The sequence below is a fragment of the Simochromis diagramma genome, unplaced genomic scaffold (genome assembly GCF_900408965.1).
Source record: "Simochromis diagramma unplaced genomic scaffold, fSimDia1.1 OVJJ01000802.1, whole genome shotgun sequence".
Taxonomy (NCBI): domain Eukaryota; kingdom Metazoa; phylum Chordata; class Actinopteri; order Cichliformes; family Cichlidae; genus Simochromis; species Simochromis diagramma.
The window spans coordinates 20,989,608-21,011,294 of record NW_024387492.1 but is presented as its reverse complement, the minus strand read 5'-3'; the positions used below and the strand labels follow the sequence as shown (position 1 = coordinate 21,011,294).

General features: G+C 41.0%; 1 protein-coding gene across 4 annotated transcripts in view; it reads left to right on the top strand.

Annotated features, from left to right (window-relative positions):
- The first annotated feature begins 104 nt into the window (after positions 1-104).
- Positions 105-21,687, top strand: part of vash2 (vasohibin 2) — a 44,691-nt gene continuing 23,108 nt past the window's right edge. The window contains exons 1-5 of one of the 4 annotated variants that reach the window (XM_040017165.1): positions 105-315; positions 1,388-1,825; positions 19,674-19,762; positions 19,965-20,021; positions 20,358-20,432. In XM_040017165.1, the coding sequence (XP_039873099.1) occupies positions 1,505-1,825; positions 19,674-19,762; positions 19,965-20,021; positions 20,358-20,432 (542 nt within the window). In that variant the 5' untranslated portion in view covers positions 105-315; positions 1,388-1,504. Of the gene's footprint in view, positions 316-385; positions 863-1,387; positions 1,826-19,673; positions 19,763-19,964; positions 20,022-20,357; positions 20,433-21,687 lie in introns of those variants that run through there. The other 3 variants (XM_040017168.1, XM_040017167.1, XM_040017166.1) reach the window with 3 other exon arrangements.

The window sequence follows — 21,687 nt, the reverse complement described above, 5'->3', positions numbered from 1 at the left end:
ACCTCTTCGTCCATCAAAATTAACCAATCAGAGGGCACCACCCGATCCAAAAAAGGTAGCGAATACTCTCTGACCCGCCTCTCTTTGTTAGCTCGACCAATGAGAAGCTGTTGAGCAGTGGCAACCGTAGGGGATACGAGCAACGGACAGATACGGGAGAACAGTGGCCGCTAGTAGGACCGTTTTATCCCCAATGATTTAATCACATGAGAGGGTAAAGAAGCGTTTTTATCACCATGAAATTGGATTTTCTGAGGAGGTAGCTGATATCGAGGCTCCTTGCAGGCTGCTGACAGAGAGAAATGCAGAGACGAGGTAATTTCCCCGTATTGTGGTGGTGGGAGGCAACGGCCCCCGCAGTGTTCCGAGATACAGCGGCAAAGCTAGCAAAAACAGTAGAGGGGAACTTCCTGGACGGCGCTATCAAAATAAAAACATATCCACAGACAAATGATTTGTTTCGTTACGGTTCTGTGCGTAATTACTTTTAACACGTTTTAGAAGCCTTACAGGCAAGCAAATGATGGAGTTGTGAGTGTGCTCTGGTGATTCGCAGTAATCAGTTGTTATAAACGATTGACCAACGTACTGATTTTATTTTGAAAGGAATCGCGCTCTAATTCCTTCTTAGCAAATGTTAGCTTGTGCTAGCTTGACATATAGCAGAAGAGGTGAAGTTACAAAGCCTTGAACCAAAACAAGACTTTAAAGCCTGTGGTGGACAACGCCGCTTTGTTATGAATGGAACACACCTCGCCTTGGTGACTGATTTTCAGATCAAATGCCTTTTCAACCGGGAGTCCGATTGTTTATGTGAAATAGAAGCCTTCCTGGAAAACACGATACGGTCAGGATGATAACGGTTGGGATATTTCAGCTGATTCAATCAAAAGAAAAACTTAAGTCGACATTAAGTTGCCTTTGCTCTGTTAAGTTACACATTAATGAGATTTAATCAATTCATTCCGCAGATTGCTATATTGTGTCGTTGCAAAATAAATACTGTGTATTTCATACTCATGAGTTTATATGACTGCTAATGTGGATTTTTAATGCTCGGAGGGGTTTTTTATCAGCTGTTGAGCTACTCTGGAATCAGAAGTTATTATTTATGCATATATTGTTTTTGGTACATTTATTGTCGACTGTTGCTGCATTTTTGGCTTCTTTATCACAATCACCCCTTTTCTTAAATACGGATAACGTTGATTTTTTTTTTTTTTTGTAACAATTCAGTGGAAAGTACCTGAAAAAATCCCCACTGTGTTATACAAACACTTTTTGTAGTGATCCTTGCTGTGCAGTCATGTACATGTACTGTCGTTTTAAAAAGCATATTTGAGTTAATGCGTTTTCTTTTTCTTTTTTTCCCCCATTACCACGTTAGACCTTGAAGATCAACATGTGCTTTGCACTGCTCACTAACAAAAAGAAGCTCTTGTAGCTGGAGGAAGATTGCCTGCCCTAACTTTTCCTCCTCCTCCTCTACTTCTTCCTGGGGCCAATGACTGGACCCAACTCCCCAAACCGGACTGGCACCTCTACAGCCAAGCTGAGCAGGCATGGCCGGTCCAAGAGCACCAGCTCACACTGTCTCCTCCGCTGCAGCACCCAGGAGTCCTCCTCTTTGTCTCCCCCAAAGAACAGCTCGAGATCCCCCGAGGAGGAAGAGGAGAAGGATGGAGGGGTTCTTTTCTACGTTAATCGATCTGGTTTTCCTATCGAGAGTGTCACCTGGGAGAGGATGTGGTCCCATGTGGCGGCCGTGCACCCTGACGGACAGGAGATGGTGGACAGGATACGAAATGCTGCATACCTTCCCAAGGTAAGCCAGCTGGCCAAGGGACTGGGCCATCTCTCAGTGCTTTTAAATTCTCTACTGCAACAAATGTCTTTATTAATTAAACTAGATGTTATGCTTAGACATCTGTTGGTTTGTTTTGATTTGTTACTATCGTTTATGTGTTACAGAAGTGCATGCCATTTTTACTCACCACAGTAGTAAGGTTGGAATTGTTTTTACCTTGTGTGTTTGTATGTCTGCCTTTCAACACGAAAGGGTTCAGGTATGCATCTTACATCAAAATGAAGGCCAAGTTTGATAATGATTTGAGAAGTAACTTGCTCTGAGACAGGTGTGATCCTAGCGCTTTATGGACTCTAGTTTTTTATTATTTCATTACACTTAGATGGAGTTTATGGCAGCATTTTGGTGTTCACTGCACCCCAGTTTTTCTTTTGCCTGAGAAAAACTTAAAGGTGTCAGTGGTGCACTGGTAAAAACTGTGCAGAGGTTGCATACGTTTTTTTCCATATGATCCAGTTTGTTAGGTTAATTGCTGTTCTTTAAATTGCTGTGGGGTTTTCCATCTCTCTGGCAACTATGATAGACTCCAGCATAAACCTGGTTGCAAAAGAAAACCTGGTTGGCATAGCACAAGACAGTTGAACTATTTTGTCTAATTTTCCTGCTAATTTTCCTTCTTTCTCATAACACCATAGCGTAATATTTCTCAGTTGAGCCAGAGGGCTTTTCAAATGGCATCATTGTGTGTAGTAGTAAAAATATGACAGTTAGATGTGCACCAAGGTTTCTTCACTGTTAATGGACTTTTTGTGAAGGGTTTCACTGAGCCCTCTGAGGTTCCTTGAATCTTCTCATCTCAAAGAAATTCAAAGATCTTCTGAATGTGCTGAATGTACTAGGCTGTCTAGTTTGTAGGGACTATATGATTGCCTGGGTTAGAGATGGGTATGTGGAATAGCCATGTTGGGACATAACTCTGTCCTTACATAACATACTTGGCTGCCACAAGATATATTAAATCATCGAGAGCTTTTTGAACGAACAGATGGATTTTAAAAGCATTATATATAGTCTATATTCTATATTATATCCTATCTTGCAATGCACTTACTCGTCATTTTTATTATTGATTAGTATGCTTGGTATTTCCTTAATGAATCAAAGTGAAGCTTTTTAATTGTTTTTCACTTTCTGTCTTGTATGACATGAAATCCTCACGTCTGATTAGCTAAAACACATTTTAATTCTCACATATCCTATCTATAACCAGGCGCATAACTGAGTATAAACTGTTATTCACAGATTCAGTGATTAAAGTTGACTACATTTAATTGACTAATTGTTGCAGTTAGATGAATCTACACTTGTATGGATCATTTGTTAACATTGCAAAGAATTTTTTTTAAATAAATATATGTATCTGAGTCACTGCATTATAAAAAATACTGTTATCTAGCTGTGTTATCCTTCCTGTTGCTGTGACTGTTCCAACTTTAATGAGGAATTTATGTTTTTATAATGTTAGTCGGGGCGTCAGATAGTGTATCTCCAAGTCGTTGGCATAATGGTCGCCTTAGGTGTTGATGTCAGCCTGTTTTCACAGTCTGTTGTTTCTCGGATACACACTCTCAGGTGTACACACAGACAAGTGCATGGCATTACCATGACAACAGTAGTGCTAAATTGAGCCACCATACCTGTCAGTTGAAATTAGTTCTGCATTTTGGATTTGTCACATTGTGTGGGACTCGGTGTCACTTCTGAAACGCGTGCACACACACACACACACACACACACACACACACACACACACACACACACACACACACACACACAAACACACACAGGCTTATTATCATAACCTGTTTGTTTGTTAGAAGACTGTTTCGATAACAATAATGGGGTATGCTTATAGTGGCATTAAGACCCAAGCAGCTCGCCAAGAAAGTGCTGCTCTCAAGGAGATTTTATATATATATATAAAAAACACCCAGCACGCCCCTGCGGGCGGTTTATCCTTCAAGCTCGGGTCCTCTACCAGAGGCCTGGGAGCTTGAGGGTCCTGCGCAGTATCTTAGCTGTTCCCAGGACTGCGCTCTTCTGGACAGAGATCTCCGATGTTATTCCCGGGATCTGCTGGAGCCACTCGCCTAGCTTGGGAGTCACCGCACCTAGTGCTCCGATTACCACGGGGACCACCGTCACCTTCACCCTCCACATCCTCTCGAGCTCTTCTCTGAGCCCTTGGTATTTCTCGAGCTTCTCGTGTTCCTTCTTCCTGATGTTGCTGTCATTCGGAACCGCTACATCGATCACTACGGCCGTCTTCTTCTGTTTGTCTACCACCACTATGTCCGGTTGGTTAGCCACCACCATTTTGTCCGTCTGTATCTGGAAGTCCCACAGGATCTTAGCTCGGTCATTCTCCATCACCCTTGGGGGCATCTCCCATTTTGACCTCGGGACTTCCAGGTTATACTCGGCACAGATGTTCCTGTACACTATGCCGGCCACTTGGTTATGGCGTTCCATGTATATGTGTATATATATATATATATATATATATATATATATATATATATATATATATATATATATATATACACACACACACACATACATATATATTAGGGGTGCAACGATACACAAAATTCACGGTTCGGTTCGGTTCGATACTTTGGTGTCACGGTTCGATATTTTTTCGATACAAAAAAATGTTCATGCATTTTTAATTTGTCATTTATTAAAATTATAAATATATATTTTAACTCAAAAGTACAGTTTTTAAATTTAACCCTAACCCTTGTGCGTGTTTTTTATTTTGACAGCGAATGCGCACCTGCGGACCACTTATGTGCAGCCCTGGTTATTTAGCTCATCATATTGCAGCCACAGAAATTCTTTTGTCCATGAAACCATAAAGCTGCACTTTCTTTTTGCCTTATAGTCTGATTTGTCATAACTTCTCCGTTTTGTGGTAAGCTTTTCTTTGGCTGTCACTTCTTCACCCTGACCTGTCTTATTTGGCTCAGCAGAACTGAAATGCTTTTACACGCTCACTCACATAAGCTCAGCGATTCTCTGCGCGATCAACCTTTCACATGTTTAAGCTTGCGGGAGATTTCACTTGTCATGTTTGCATAGTAAGCTAACGATTAATAAGACGATGTCAGAGGAATTGGTGCACAAATTATCATCACTCACAGATCAGTGCTGTCGCTCTCTATACACAGTTCGCACGATTGCAAAGTGAAAGCAAAAAAACAAGCGCAAATTCAAACGCGACTTCAATATGTCACATATTGACAGTGGCTCACCGATGCCAATGACATAATTACCCAGCTACATTTCTGAAAGAATGCAAAAGCATTGACATATATTTTTCCTACAATAGCCCGACGGGCAGGGAAGAGAGATTTTGGTAGCCCGACTGAAAAAATCGCTAGCTCCGGGACGTCGGGCTAGCGATATTGCGAGCCCTGTATCTGATTGAGGAATCACTCATCTTTGGAAAAGAGAGTTTATTACAGAGAAATGTCTCTTTCCAAAATAAAAGCTATACTATCCGCTTCTTCTGGGCTATATTCTCAGCAGCATAAGGAGAATCATGTGCTAACAGCTGTCTAAATGACTCGGCTAAAGTTAGTAGCATGCTTGCTTTTTTTTGTCTGCTTCCACTTGTCTTTGCACTAGGATGATGTCGGCGTAAATGTGCAGTCATATTCGTTGTGTTCCCACTAGTGCTTTCAGGTTAATCTCGTTGAAATGACCTTAACGCCACAACACGGCAAATCTCCGTTAACGAGCTACCGCCGATGTTTGGGGCTAGACTGCAAACACGTTAACGAGCTAACTGCGCTAACACACTAGTTCACACCAATGTAATTGAGCATTGCATGGCACATCCAACATACTGTTTTACTTTAGTCCATGACTCGCTTACCTTCAGGGTCATACGTCACATGAAAACCAAAATAATTCCAAACGCCAGATCTGAATGTTGCAAGTAGAGCTTAACTTCTGTCTCGCTAGCTTGCCCTGCTCTCTTCCTTCTGACCATGCTGTCTGTGTTGAGCGCTCAGTGGATCTGCGCTCGACAGTGCAGCCTAGGCGGAGTAGTCGAACACAGATTCACTGAGCGCTCAACACAGACAGCATCGTCAGAAGGAAAATTGATAAAATAAATTACAAATGTTGTATTGTTCGATACATATGCGTACCGAACCGAAAGCACTGTATCGAACGGTTCAATATCGATACGAATATCGTTGCACCCCTAATATATATATACATATATATACATATATATATGTATATATGTATATATGTATATATGTATATATGTGTGTGTATGTATATATGTGTATATATGTATATATGTATATATGTATATATATGTATATATGTGTATATATATATATATATATATATATATATATATATATATATATATATATATATATATATATATATTAGGGGTGCAACGATATTCGTATTGATATTGAACCGTTCGATACAGTGCTTTCGGTTCGGTACGCATATGTATCGAACAATACAACATTTGTAATTTATTTTATCAATTTTCCTTCTGACGATGCTGTCTGTGTTGAGCGCTCAGTGAATCTGTGTTCGACTACTCCGCCTAGGCTGCACTGTCGAGCGCAGATCCACTGAGCGCTCAACACAGACAGCTTAGTCAGAAGGAAGAGCGCAGGGCAAGCTAGCGAGACAAAAGTTAAGCTCTACTTGCAACATTCAGATCTGGCGTTTGGAATTATTTTGGTTTTCATGTGACATATGACCCTGAAGGTAAGCGAGTCATGGACTAAAGTAAAACAGTATGTTGGATGTGCCATGCAATGCTCAATTACATTGGTGTGAACTAGTGTGTTAGCGCAGTTAGCTCGTTAACGTGTTTGCCGTCTAGCCCCAAACATCGGCGGTAGCTCGTTAACGGAGATTTGCCGTGTTGTGGCGTTAAGGTCATTTCAACGAGATTAACCTGAAAGCACTAGTGGGAACACAACGAATATGACTGCACATTTACGCCGACATCATCCTAGTGCAAAGACAAGTGGAAGCAGACAAAAAAAAGCAAGCATGCTACTAACTTTAGCCGAGTCATTTAGACAGCTGTTAGCACATGATTCTCCTTATGCTGCTGAGAATATAGCCCAGAAGAAGCGTATAGTATAGCTTTTATTTTGGAAAGAGCCATTTCTCTGTAATAAACTCTCTTTTCCAAAGATGAGTGATTCCTCAATCAGATACAGGGCTTGCAATATCGCTAGCCCGACGTCCCGGAGCTAGCGATTTTTTCAGTCGGGCTACCAAAATCTAGCTCTGCCCTGCCCGTCGGGCTATTGTAGGAAAAATATATGTCAATGCTTTTGCATTCTTTCAGAAATGTAGCTGGGTAATTATGTCATTGGCATTGGTGAGCCACTGTCAATATGTGACATATTGAAGTCGCGTTTGAATTTGCGCTTGTTTTTTTGCTTTCACTTTGCAATCGTGCGAACTGTGTATAGAGAGCGACAGCACTGATCTGTGAGTGATGATAATTTGTGCACCAATTCCTCTGACATCGTCTTATTAATCGTTAGCTTACTATGCAAACATGACAAGTGAAATCTCCCGCAGCTTAAACAGTGAGAGGTTGATCGCACAGAGAATCAGTGAGCGTGTAAAAGCATTTCAGTTCTGCTGAGCCAAATAAGACAGGTCAGGGTGAAGAAGTGACAGCCAAAGAAAAGCTTACCACAAAACGGAGAAGTTATGACAAATCAGACTATAAGGCAAAAAGAAAGTGCAGCTTTATGGTTTCATGGACAAAAGAATTTCTGTGGCTGCAATATGACGAGCTAAATAACCAGGGCTGCACATAAGTGGTCCGCAGGTGCGCATTCGCTGTCAAAATAAAAAACACGCACAAGGGTTAGGGTTAAATTTAAAAACTGTACTTTTGAGTTAAAATATATATTTATAATTTTAATAAATGACAAATTAAAAAGGCATGAACATTTTTTTGTATCGAAAAAATATCGAACCGTGACACCAAAGTATCGAACCGAACCGAACCGTGAATTTTGTGTATCGTTGCACCCCTAATATATATATATATATATATATATATATATACACACACATATATATATATATATATTACAGTGGGGCAAAAAAGTATTTAGTCAGCCACCAATTGTGCAAGTTCCCCCACCTAAAATGATGACAGAGGTCAGTAATTTGCACCAGAGGTACACTTCAACTGTGAGAGACAGAATGTGAAAAAAAAATCCATGAATCCACATGGTAGGATTTGTAAAGAATTTATTCGTAAATCAGGGTGGAAAATAAGTATTTGGTCAATAACAAAAATACAACTCAATACTTTGTAACATAACCTTTGTTGGCAATAACAGAGGTCAAACGTTTACTGTAGGTCTTTACCAGGTTTGCACACACAGTAGCTGGTATTTTGGCCCATTCCTCCATGCAGATCTTCTCGAGAGCAATGATGATTTGGGGCTGTCGCCGAGCAACACGGACTTTCAACTCCCGCCACAGATTTTCTATGGGGTTGAGGTCGGGAGACTGGCTAGGCCACTCCAGGACTTTCAAATGCTTCTTACGGAGCCACTCTTTTGTTGCCCGGGCGGTGTGTTTTGGATCATTGTCATGTTGGAAGACCCAGCCTCGTTTCATCTTCAAAGTTCTCACTGATGGAAGGAGGTTTTGGCTCAAAATCTCACGATACATGGCCCCATTCATTCTGTCCTTAACACGGATCAGTCGTCCTGTCCCCTTGGCAGAAAAACAGCCCCATAGCATGATGTTTCCACCCCCATGCTTCACAGTAGGTATGGTGTTCTTGGGATGCAACTCAGTATTCTTCTTCCTTCAAACACGACGAGTTAAGTTTATACCAAAAAGTTCTACTTTGGTTTCATCTGACCACATGACATTCTCCCAATCCTCTGCTGTATCATCCATGTGCTCTCTGGCAAACTTCAGACGGGCCTGGACATGCACTGGCTTCAGCAGCGGAACACGTCTGGCACTGCGGGATTTGATTCCCTGCCGTTGTAGTGTGTTACTGATGGTGACCTTTGTTACTTTGGTCCCAGCTCTCTGCAGGTCATTCACCAGGTCCCCCCGTGTGGTTCTGGGATCTTTGCTCACCGTTCTCATGATCATTTTGACCCCACGGGATGAGATCTTGCGTGGAGCCCCAGATCGAGGGAGATTATCAGTGGTCTTGTATGGCTTCCATTTTCTGATGATTGCTCCCACAGTTGATTTTTTTCACACCAAGCTGCTTGCCTATTGTAGATTCACTCTTCCCAGTCTGGTGCAGGTCTACAATACTTTTCCTGGTGTCCTTCGAAAGCTCTTTGGTCTTGGCCATGGCGGAGTTTGGAGTCTGACTGTTTGAGGCTGTGGACAGGTGTCTTTTATACAGATGATGAGTTCAAACAGGTGCCATTCATACAGGTAACGAGTGGGGGACAGAAAAGCTTCTTACAGAAGACGTTACAGGTCTGTGAGAGCCAGAGATTTTCCTTGTTTGAGGTGACCAAATACTTATTTTCCACCCTAATTTATGAATAAATTCTTTACAAATCCTACCATGTGAATTCATGGATTTTTTTTTTTTTTCACATTCTGTCTCTCACAGTTGAAGTGTACCTCTGGTGCAAATTACTGACCTCTGTGCAAGTTCCCCCACTTAAAATGATGACAATCGGTGGCTGACTAAATACTTTTTTGCCCCACTGTATATAAGTATATACAAACACATATTTATCTTTGTCTGTTGCTTCTGAGGCCCCTCAGCCCAGATTTTCCTCATAGTTTCCCGTCAGTGATTTGGATGAATGCTTGTTGTTTTGCAGGCAGAGGTAAAGGGAATCCGGTTGTTGTTTGGCTCTGCTAATTGGCCATGTGGTCATTAGTGACCTGGTTGGCTAGCAATGCCAAACTCACTTACTGTGTTCCAGATACAAGGACAGCATCAGGTTGTGTGTGCACACAAACACACTAAACTGTGCCTTGTATATGTAGAAGTATCTACTTTTGGACAGATTTAGCGTCGCATATTGTAAGACACACTACAACTTGCAGTCTTCAGTGAAGCAATAATTAATACGAAGAAAATGTAAACACATTTTTATGTAAACAATAAGTCTACTTTTTAAAACCTTCAAATTGATGTTTTTTTCTCTTCAGTGTGTCTAATCTAGACTTGCATACATTATGAATCAAGTCTCACAAATAACCTGTTAAATAAAACTGTTTAAAAGTCCGCTGTGTTGGACTACAACTCATAGTCTGTGTTCTTAGTCAACTCGGTGTCATAGCCCATGAACATGATTCCACTTCAAAGGTGGAGTTGGAATCTGTCCCGCCGCAGGTCAAGATCAGACCACCAAAGTCACTAGTGATTCTAAGTGTTATTGAGAGCTTAGGCAAAAATTCACAGGGGGTCACCTTTAACCAGGGATCAGTACCGTTATGTTGCAAAATTGGCTTAACTCAATTCAATCTCATAACAGCCAACAGAGTTCCTCTGCTAGCTAAGTAAACCAATGTACTAATATGAAGTTAAGTAATGTTAAGAATCACCACTTAAATCTGATTTACAAATATAATAAAAAAAAAAACATCAGCTGTGTAAGTTATACTTCATCTACCATTTTTGTTATTTGTTTCCATGGATTTCGATTCAATTCAATTCAGTTTTATTAATATAGCGCCAAATCACAACAAAAGTCTCCTCAAGGCGCTTCATAAGCGATTCCTATCTCTGTCTATTGTAATGTCTTGTGTTGGTGCTTTATGCAGGTATCTCCATTGTCAGTTGATTTCCATTGTAACTTTGTTGATATGTAACCTGGCCCCGTGGGGCGACCGTGGCTCAGGGGATTGGGAAGCTCATCTCTAACCGGAAGGTTGCTGCTTCGATCCCCCTGCTCTCTCTGTCCTGGTTGTTGTGTCCTTGGGCAAGACACTTTACCCTACCGCCTACTGGTGTTGGCCAGAGGGGCCGATGGCGTGATATGGCAGCCTCGCTTCTGTCGGTCTGCCCCAGGGCAGCTGTGGCTACAACTGTGGTTTGCCTGCATCAGTGTGTGAATGTGAGAGTGAATGAATAGTGGAATTGTAAAGCGCTTTAGGTGCCTTGAAAAGCGCTATATAAATGCAATCCATTATTGTAACCTGATACTCCTTCTAGTATGTGTATATGTGTGTGTGTGTGTGTGTGTGTGTGTGTCTATAAGGTGTAAAACGGGTGGTGACCACAGATACAGTCACAACTAACCAAAGTGGGTTAACTGTGCTTTGAGGTGGGGAAAGAGAACAAGGAGAAGACAGGAGAATGAAAATGGTTTTGCTTCCCTAATAGGACCGACAGTGAAAACCAAAAATGTTTAATTAACTTATTAATTAGCATATTATCGTCATATAGTGTAATCTGAATTTGGTAGTCTCTGTTAATGTGACATTTCTAACAGCTGCTGTTTATAAAATGTAAATTTATAATTTATATAAATTTACATTTTATAAACCATTTGTCTTATGACAGTAAGACAAATGGTGAGAAGAACATCATTAGCCACGATATAACTTTGTAAAGATAGTGCAACATGTGGTAGCTTGACATGCTTTTTAAAATATAGGTCAGTATTACAGTCTATGACCAGAATCCTTGTCACCATTCTCTGTGTCCTCATTAACACCATACCACAGCACCCATATAATCCCTCTAATACAATCTGGGTGGTGGATAATCTCTGAATACCAACTGGACTGCCTGAAGGGTTTTTGATGGGGAAACAAAACAAGCGAGAACTCTACAGAGCAAAGATCTGTTTTACAACCAAAGCTTGAAAGAAATGATTTGATTCAGGATATAGTGTCTCCAAAAGTTACAAGCCTTGTAAACTACACCATAATTACAGCCAGTGCTCACTTTGCAATTTTTCCTGAGGGTTTTAAATTTTCACTCATTTTATCTGAAACATTTCGGTAAGCCCTAAAAGCACAGCGTGACAGGTTGAAGCATGAGTCTGTTTTCATGTCCTGCTGTGTGTTCTGTTGTGCTACATCTGAGGCTTGGTTACTGGTCAGTGGAACATGAGCTAAATCTAACTGTACAGATGCTGTCAGTCGAGGGGAAGGATACATTTGTTTTTCATTTCCTTTGCACTCTCTTTCCCCGAAGCACCCAATATCCATGGACCTGGTTTTCTGGGCTAAATCTGGTCGGGTAGCCGTGGCCTCTAAAAAGTCCCAGTCTTTACATGTACACTTGGCTGAACGATGGCAATTAATCTTCTCAGGCTATTACAACAGATTGAATACAGCTTATTTGCAACCATTCACTAAATCACACTAACCAATTTACTTCTGATTAGAGTCTAAAATCAGGTGAAATTTGGTTCCTAAGTGACAACCAGCCATTGTTTCAAAAGTGCAGACATGTTGATTTTTATTTGGTTGTGATTCTTCTGGTTCCTGCTCACTATTTTAAATCACGAGACTTTGACTGCCTTTCTCCTAGCTTTAATTTGTGCTTTATGGACTGGATTTTGGTCCTTACTCTTATACACTTGACTGACTTTAATAAATACTGCACTATAGATTTTAATCTGTTTAGAGAGATGGGTTAATCTTTACTTTACTGATCCCACAAGGGAAATTGTTGTGTTACAGCAGCAGGATAAAGAATAAAATACAATCTACAATAAACAACATTAAGTAAAAGTCCTCCAGGTACATAGTGAGGGTCTTATACTGTCAGAAAAACAACTTATGTATGCAACAGATTTTTAAAAAAGAAAAGAAAAATTGGGTTAAGTTAAAGAAGAGTAAAAGGTACGATTAAGAGAGTAGATAGTAGAGCAAAGTGCATTAATAAATAATATGTGCACTATAAATCTAAGAAACAGCTGTAGAAAGATAGAATACAGAAAGCTGAGTTAAGGTGTTGCTCCACAGACAGATATCAGGTTGTTTTTAACCTTTGTCACTGCGAACATATGTTTAGCATCATCATCATGGCCTGCTTACTTAAGTTTCCAAAAAAAACGTGATGAAGCTCAAGCAAGACTTATGGACCAAGGATGAGCTTATCTTGGACTTTTCATCTGTTGCACCACCCAACCTAAAAACCTTACAGCTCTGCAGTCTTCCTCTTACGTAGGCCAATTCCCTTCCACTCTCAATGATACCGCTCATCTGGTCTGTTTACATCACCAGTGGAGGAGAGCCAGTTGTTTTGGCGAGATGCAAGAGCTCCTGGGTATAGCCAATGTCGTCCGGGCTAAAACCAAACTCAAAATCACATGTCTACTTCATGCAGCTCAGAGCCTCAAGCAGGAAGTCTGCAGGGGTTATATCTTCTGATGCCTGGAGATTTTGTAGCAGTGGTGAAAAGAAAGGGACATTGGACAGTTTTTGACAGGACAGTAGAGTAAATGGGAAGTCAGAGAGAGAAAACAGGGCAATGAAATGCAAAACGATGGCCCCTGCAGTGACCTGCTCAACCCAATGTAAAATATTAAAAAGCCATAGTGTAATGGCTTTTTTGCTTTACTTTTCTACATCTGGCAAAGTGTTGGTCATCACGTTTTTCAGTTTTTTTTCAGGGAGGAATTCTTTTAAGGGTAAATGTTTCTCTTCAATGACAATAGGATTTATTTATTTTGGTTGGCCTTAACAGATCACAGTACAACTATAACGTTTTAGCATTGCCCCAGCAGAATGACCTGAGTGACATAACAAGTGACATAACAACAAGAAAGCAGGAAAAAATCTGCAGCTGACAGATTCCCAAAATGATATTATTTTTGTGGGATAGTTTAGCGAATATGACCTGTTATATATATATATATATTAGGGCTGCCACGAACGATTATTTTGATAGTCGACTAGTCACCGATTATTTTTGCGATTAGTCGACTAATCAGATCATGCGTCCATTGAGCGTAAAACCTACAGCTTATTGCACCAGCATGCATCTGCTCTTATATAACTATCATTAGCTTACAGCTTTTAAGTGTTTTAGGTATGTGCTAACTAAAAATAAAGACAAGATGATTGTTTAATTTTTAATGAAATTTACAGATTGTTTCCGTGAAGTTTAATAAACTCAGCCGTCTGCTCCTTGCTATCTAAAATATAACAGGGACCCCGGAGTATATTCTCGAGCATCTCACACTTCTGATAGTCAGTTGTCTGCTTGACGTTTACTCAGCTGTGTAAAAACTATAACTTGAATCGCAGCCAAACTGATTTACTCAGGAACAAATAAAATACTGAAAAAAGCCAAACAATAACATTTTAAGTTATCTTAGTGACTTATATATCATGTTTAACCTGGGTAGCGAAAGACAGCGGTGGGTTTGAAAAAATGATGTGCCGGGAGTCCGGTGTTCTCACGGGCTCTAGTGAGCCTTGAACCTGGGCTAGGTATCGAGCTGGTGGGTAACAGACGTCTCCGAAAACGTCAGAGCGCTTTTGAAAATATGAGATGTCTTCTTCTTCTTCTTCTTCTTCAGGGTTTAACGGTTGGCATCCTTGTACATGCAGTGCTGCCATCTTCTGTTTCAGTCCGTTATTACACTCTTAAATCCTACTACTTATTCCTGCGTCTTTTGGGATATTACAAAGCTTCAAACGACGCGTCGACTATTAAATTGGTCGTCGACGATTTTGATAGTCGACGTAATCGTGACTAGTCGGCTAATCGTGGCAGCCCTAATATATATCAGGGTCCAGAGTAAAACAGTGCTGCTGAATTACAGACATCCCTATGTGTGTAATTCAAGTAGAAATGTTTTGGCTCGGACGTTAATACATATGGACGCCTGCCAACAAGGATTACTGCAGACAGATGTGCTCTGAGGCAAAGAATTACAGACAGCAGCAGTAATCTTCAAGAAGGTTCAAGGTTCTTTATTCATCACATGCATAGTTATACAGGTATAACACACAGTGAAATGTAGCCTGACTTGTGCAAAAGGGAGGGGGGGGAGAACATTATATATAATATATACATTAAGTGACTGTGTGTGTGCATCAGATTTGAATCACAGATAGCAAAGTTGCTTTTATTTTAAAATTTAATTAATAAGACCATAAACTGAAAGTGTGTGTGTGTGTGTGTGTGTGTGTGTGTGTGTGTGTGTGTGTGTGTGTGTGTGTGTGTGCGCTTATCATAGTCTTGCAGCAGATACAAGCCACAGTTAAGTACTGCTGTCTGCAGTGAACTAGTGGAAGCCTTCAGGGAATGCTGTCATTACTTTTCATACAAATGAAAAAAGGAAGTCTTATGCTGAGGATTAATCATTGGTGTCTCAGCTGTCTTTTTTGCACACACGCTCAGAGAAAAAGGCATTCCTTGGGATGTCCCGCTCTAAAGATAACTTGACAACAGGAAATTTGATCGGTCTCTCTCCCTCTCTCTGTCCTGCTTATTTGTTTTGAATATTTCATCACACAGAGCAAAAGTGCTTTAAAGGTTGTAGAGGACACAGCTATCTGTAGTATCTGTCACCTTAGTATTACCCAGCATACATTAAAGACAAAAACACTCATCTGTTTATTTATACTCCCAAAAAGCTTGGATAGATAAGGCATGGAATTGTAAATAAATTTACATGTCTTGCTCAGCTTTAATAATTTGTTAACAACAGCTGAGCCTGTTCTTAAAACTAGTTATAAAATTAGTTTGACTCTTGGCAATTATTCTGCAGTTCTCTTACTATTTTCCACCTCATTTTCTTTCTTATATTGCCTTTTACTGCTCATCCCCCATTTCCATCAAACAATTTAAAATTCAAAAACCAGGACAGTCATACTGTCTCCTCTGTGTCCCAGTCGCTTTGTATTTTGTCTGTGCTGCTGGATGGGATATGTTAGTCCTTGAGACCCAGCAGAGGGGAGACAGATACAGATGATGTTTAGACCTGGTGGATGTAAAGCTGGCTCTGGACTGTAGAGGTGGAGAAAAAGCATGTTGGTGAAGATACAGAAGGAGGACAAAGTGACATATGAGAAGAGGGAGAAAAACGGGGGGCGTTACAGAAAGGGGGGAAAAAAGGTGATAGATCCGAATATAATGGGAAAGAAAGGGCAAAAGAAGAGTAGAGTAGAGATGACTATAAAAACATAACAAAAGGATGGTTGGAGAAGAAAGAGGAAAAGGGACAAGATTACAGAGGAGGGAGGAAAACAGGAAAGGAACCAGTGACAGATTAATTATCAGTGTTAACTGTGGCTCTGAACTGATGCTCTCCAAGCTGAACTCTTAATAGACAGGGGGAAGGCTACTGCATCCTGACACTGTGTTGCTGTCTACAGTATATTATAGTTAATAAGAGTGTGCTGCATCTTGTACATATATGTCCAATGTGATTGCTTAACGCACGCTTCACAAGGACATTAAGCTGTGCAAGTCACCATCATCCTTTTACTGTAGCGGAAAGGAGAGAGGGGAGGATGATAACGGAGAGATCAGCACTCATCTCACTCCCTGACCCAGACGAAAGCCGCTTTAGTGTGTTTGTGCGCGCGCACGTGTTTGTGTGTGTGTCAGCTGCTGTAGCCACTCCATAACGCCTTAGTGAGGATTTCACTACATGAGAGATTATGTGGTAGTAAAACCTGCTATTTACTGGTTTGGGCCAGCTGGCAGACTGATTTATGGGCTGAATGACTTTTGACTTGCCTAATAACTGTACGAGTGGCCAGTTAGCTGATTATTTTATTTGCTCTGTGACTTACTGTCTGACAGGTTGCCTGGCTGGCTTGGCGTCTGCTTTAAAGTCGATTTGACTTTTTTGTCTCTATGGAAACACAAGTTAATTGGCAACCATTTAAGCTAGATTTAATAGATTTCAATTTCAATTGATCCTTGTCAGATATTAGTTTAAACATATGTGTGTGTAGCCTGTATACTGCAGCAGTACTGTACTGAGTAGGATCAGGCTAACTGTCAAAATTGTCAAACCATCGTAGATTATGGACAAACCAAGGGACCTAGATGAAACGGTCAGATGTAGGATGGCATCAGCTCAGTTTCACTGAGGCTACACTGGCCCAAACATAAATACACTAAAGTGTGTATGTGAATTTTAACTGCATGTTCCACATAACATATCACATAAACCCTTGAACCAGTCCAAAGTTAATCACCTTTGATCATTTCAATTTAGTTGTGTCATATACAGTGGGGCAAAAAAGTATTTAGTCAGCCACCGATTGTGCAAGTTCCCCCACTTAAAATGATGACAGAGGTCAGTAATTTGCACCAGAGGTACACTTCAACTGTGAGAGACAGAATGTGAAAAAAAAAATCCATGAATTCACATGGTAGGATTTGTAAAGAATTTATTCGTAAATCAGGGTGGAAAATAAGTATTTGGTCAATAACAAAAATACAACTCAATACTTTGTAACATAACCTTTGTTGGCAATAACAGAGGTCAAACGTTTACTGTAGGTCTTTACCAGGTTTGCACACACAGTAGCTGGTATTTTGGCCCATTCCTCCATGCAGATCTTCTCGAGAGCAGTGATGTTTTGGGGCTGTCGCCGAGCAACACGGACTTTCAACTCCCGCCACAGATTTTCTATGGGGTTGAGGTCTGGAGACTGGCTAGGCCACTCCAGGACTTTCAAATGCTTCTTACGGAGCCACTCCTTTGTTTGTTGCCCGGGCGGTGTGTTTTGGATCATTTTCATGTTGGAAGACCCAGCCTCGTTTCATCTTCAAAGTTCTCACTGATGGAAGGAGGTTTTGGCTCAAAATCTCACGATACATGGCCCCATTCATTCTGTCCTTAACACGGATCAGTCGTCCTGTCCCCTTGGCAGAAAAACAGCCCCATAGCATGATGTTTCCACCCCCATGCTTCACAGTAGGTATGGTGTTCTTGGGATGCAACTCAGTATTCTTCGTCCTCCAAACACGACGAGTTGAGTTTATACCAAAAAGTTCTACTTTGGTTTCATCTGACCACATGACATTCTCCCAATCCTCTGCTGTATCATCCATGTGCTCTCTGGCAAACTTCAGACGGGCCTGGACATGCACTGGCTTCAGCAGCGGAACACGTCTGGCACTGCGGGATTTGATTCCCTGCCGTTGTAGTGTGTTACTGATGGTGACCTTTGTTACTTTGGTCCCAGCTCTCTGCAGGTCATTCACCAGGTCCCCCCGTGTGGTTCTGGGATCTTTGCTCACCGTTCTCATTATCATTTTGACCCCACGGGATGAGATCTTGCGTGGAGCCCCAGATCGAGGGAGATTATCAGTGGTCTTGTATGTCTTCCATTTTCTGATGATTGCTCCCACAGTTGATTTTTTTCACACCAAGCTGCTTGCCTATTGTAGATTCACTCTTCCCAGTCTGGTGCAGGTCTACAATACTTTTCCTGGTGTCCTTCGAAAGCTCTTTGGTCTTGGCCATGGCGGAGTTTGGAGTCTGACTGTTTGAGGCTGTGGACAGGTGTCTTTTATACAGATGATGAGTTCAAACAGGTGCCATTCATACAGGTAACGAGTGGGGGACAGAAAAGCGTCTTACAGAAGACGTTACAGGTCTGTGAGAGCCAGAGATTTTCCATGTTTGAGGTGACCAAATACTTATTTTCCACCCTGATTTACGAATAAATTCTTTACAAATCCTACCATGTGAATTCATGGATTTTTTTTTTCACATTCTGTCTCTCACAGTTGAAGTGTACCTCTGGTGCAAATTACTGATCTCTGTCATCATTTTAAGTGGGGGAACTTGCACAATCGGTGGCTGACTAAATACTTTTTTGCCCCACTGTAGCTTAGCCTTCTACCAAGAAGCTGACTGCACATAGAAATGAAATTAGCATTTCTATCATTTTAAGTTTGGGCTCAAAAAAAACATATAATGCTGCAATTTTATAAATATGTTTTGGGTTACAGTGTGACTCTGTTTGTTGTGACAGCATTAGTGATTAAATTAGAAATGTGTCTGTTTATCATACATGAACGAGGCCAACAACTGAAGCATGTAGGTGAAATACCTCCTGTGGGACTGTAAAACAAACCTTTCTGACTTCCTTCTTTTTAAATCTTTCTTTATGGAAACGAAAGACAAGCGACCGAAAACACTGTAACATGCAGAGCTGTGTCACCATGTTGTTCTGTTGTCCTCTTTCTCACTTCCCTTTTTATGCTGTCAATAAAAAATGGAGCAAAGCCCACAGGAAATGATAGGCCTTGTGCTATGGTTCACCCTTCCTGCACACAAACACGCGCAAACACACACACATATGTACATCACGCAGGCTGCCTGTGTATGAGGAAGCTTCGGTCTGTATTTCAGCCTGACTCACCCTCTCTTGGTGTGGTCGCGTCCGTTCATGTATCCACACTTGCAGCCGCTGTTTCCTCTTTGTAGTGGTTCTTGTTGAGGTGAAACAGCTGCCAAAGCAGCAGTGGGAGTTAATTTTCACCACATGTTGCTGTTCACCATGTGGGTATCTGTGGGCGTAGAGGTGGTGCAGAGCACATGACCCTAATATCTTGAGTTAGAGACTTGCTCATGTTGTGTGTCAGACATGCACTGCACTCGAGTATAAAGAGAGGTGAGTTTCTAATGAGGTGTTTGTTGTTTAAAAATAAAGAAGACTGGTTTAAGGAACAGCGGTGTGTGTGTCAGCTATATGAGATGCAATGAGTCACAGCACATTAGGAATGCAGGGTTTTTTTTAAAGATGGCGGAAGGTGGTTTGGGGGCTCTGAGTGTTACCATATGTCGACTTACTGAAAATGATGTGGAAAAAATATCTCTAATGCTCTCTCTTTTTCTCTTTCCAGCATCCAATTCCCTCAATTCCAACTTTCAAGCCGTCCATGTCTGTCCCAGACTGGCTGTTGGCCGTCCAGAACTTCATGAAGGCTCTGCAGTATCCTTTATCACAAGCACGACAGGGAGGACAGTGTAAGCTTTTATCTGTCAGGTGAAGCTAGTCCTGCTTGTGCCTCACGTCATTGGATGCTCTTATAGACTTTAAGTGATCAAAACACCATAATCACTTCTCTCAATAGGAGTTGAGGCACAGGACCGAAGTGTTGTAAAGTCGCTGTTGTCCCTGACATTTCCATCAGATATAACCACACAGGAACTCAGTTCTTTGAAATCAAGAAGAGCCGTCCACTGTGTGGGTAAGTGAACTGCAGCTTTGGCAAGTACATGTAATTACTGTGACTCAATCACAGTAATATAAACAGAACTGTCCTGTTATCACCCTTTTGTCATCATCTTTACTGATTGGATGAAAAGCTGGCTTGAATAGGAAGCAACAGCTAAGTTCACCACAAGGAGGAAGAACACTGAGGAAAAAAACAGAATTGATTACTTGATTATGACTTTGGGATGTAACATTACCACAGTGCCTAATTCATGTGTCTAATTCAATGCTGTCTCTGTGCAAGGTGTATTACTTCCAACCCTTCCCTTTCCTTCCTCTTCCTCGTCTCATCATCTTCCTCCCCATTCAGATTAATGGAGACAGCAAGAGAGATGATCAGGGAGTCTTTACCAATCAAATGCCTCGAGGCCGTCATCTTGGGAATGTATCCTTTCCTGTATATATATATATACACACACACACACACACACACACACACACACACACACACACACACACACACACACACACACACACACACACACACACACTAAGCAGAGGGCCAAAAGGTCATTTTGTTATCTGTGGGTGAAATCAATAAGACATGCTGCTGTAATATCCTAATGCTCCCCACCATTGCCACTCTTTCCAGCGCTTGCCTGTTGCTTGGCAACAAGCCCACTTCAAAGTTTAACCGACCCCCCCCCAATACTCACCAGCTTAGTATCATCCAGCAGAGCTTAAATTTTAAAGCAGCAGTGCTTTATTTTTGCAACTCCTTCTCTATTTCGATTTGAGAAAGTGTTTTTTCAATTCCTTGAAAACATGTTTGCTTGTGGCAAAATTAGAATCTGAACTCGTTCTTCATCATTGTTCTAAAAGGAAATGTTTGTCTTGACTATTTACCACAAGTGATTTGCCAGTTGTTTTTTTGTTGTTGTTGTTTTTGATATGCTGAACTGTAATGCTTTTCCATGCACTAAACTCCAAATAAAGCCATGCAGAGGTGCTTAAAAACTGCAGTTACTCTAGTGGCCACTTGGTTCCAAAGGCCAGTTGACACCCAAATGGCCATCTTCACAGAAATACACTTGTACTGAGTATGTGTGTCATTTTGAAGAAAATGTTATAAAGTGATTTTATTTTTAAATGGTAAATTCACTAAGGTGCTGACCCCAACAGTGTAATTCAGCCTCATTCAGCTGTTAAACCATCCTTGATTTAGAGTTATTGTTTAAAATGACTGTTGTAGCAAATGTGCTGCTTCTGTTTTGTTTCATTGATTATGTTTATCAGACCAAAGCAACATGTCAAAAGTAACATTTTTCCATATTGAAAAAATATATTACCAGCTTTAACCATTAAACTGAAAGATACAAAGTATTATTTGATCTATCAGCAGATGTTGAACAGTGGCGGTTTGGATGGTCCTGTGTTTAAATCCAGTCTGGGGCCTTTCTGTATGGCCTTTCCAGTGTATACCCCACCTGTTGCCCCAACAGAGCTTGGATATGCTTCATCCCTTACCCTGAATTAGATAAGCAGAGGAAAAAGGGATGGATGATTTTTCAGAAGTTGAATTCTTTTTGAATTTCGGTCCACACTTTATAAAGCCTACCACATTGCATTGCAACATTCATTTGATTGATTGGATTTGCACACCTGTGAAATAATGGCTTAGTTTGCAAAACAAAATATAT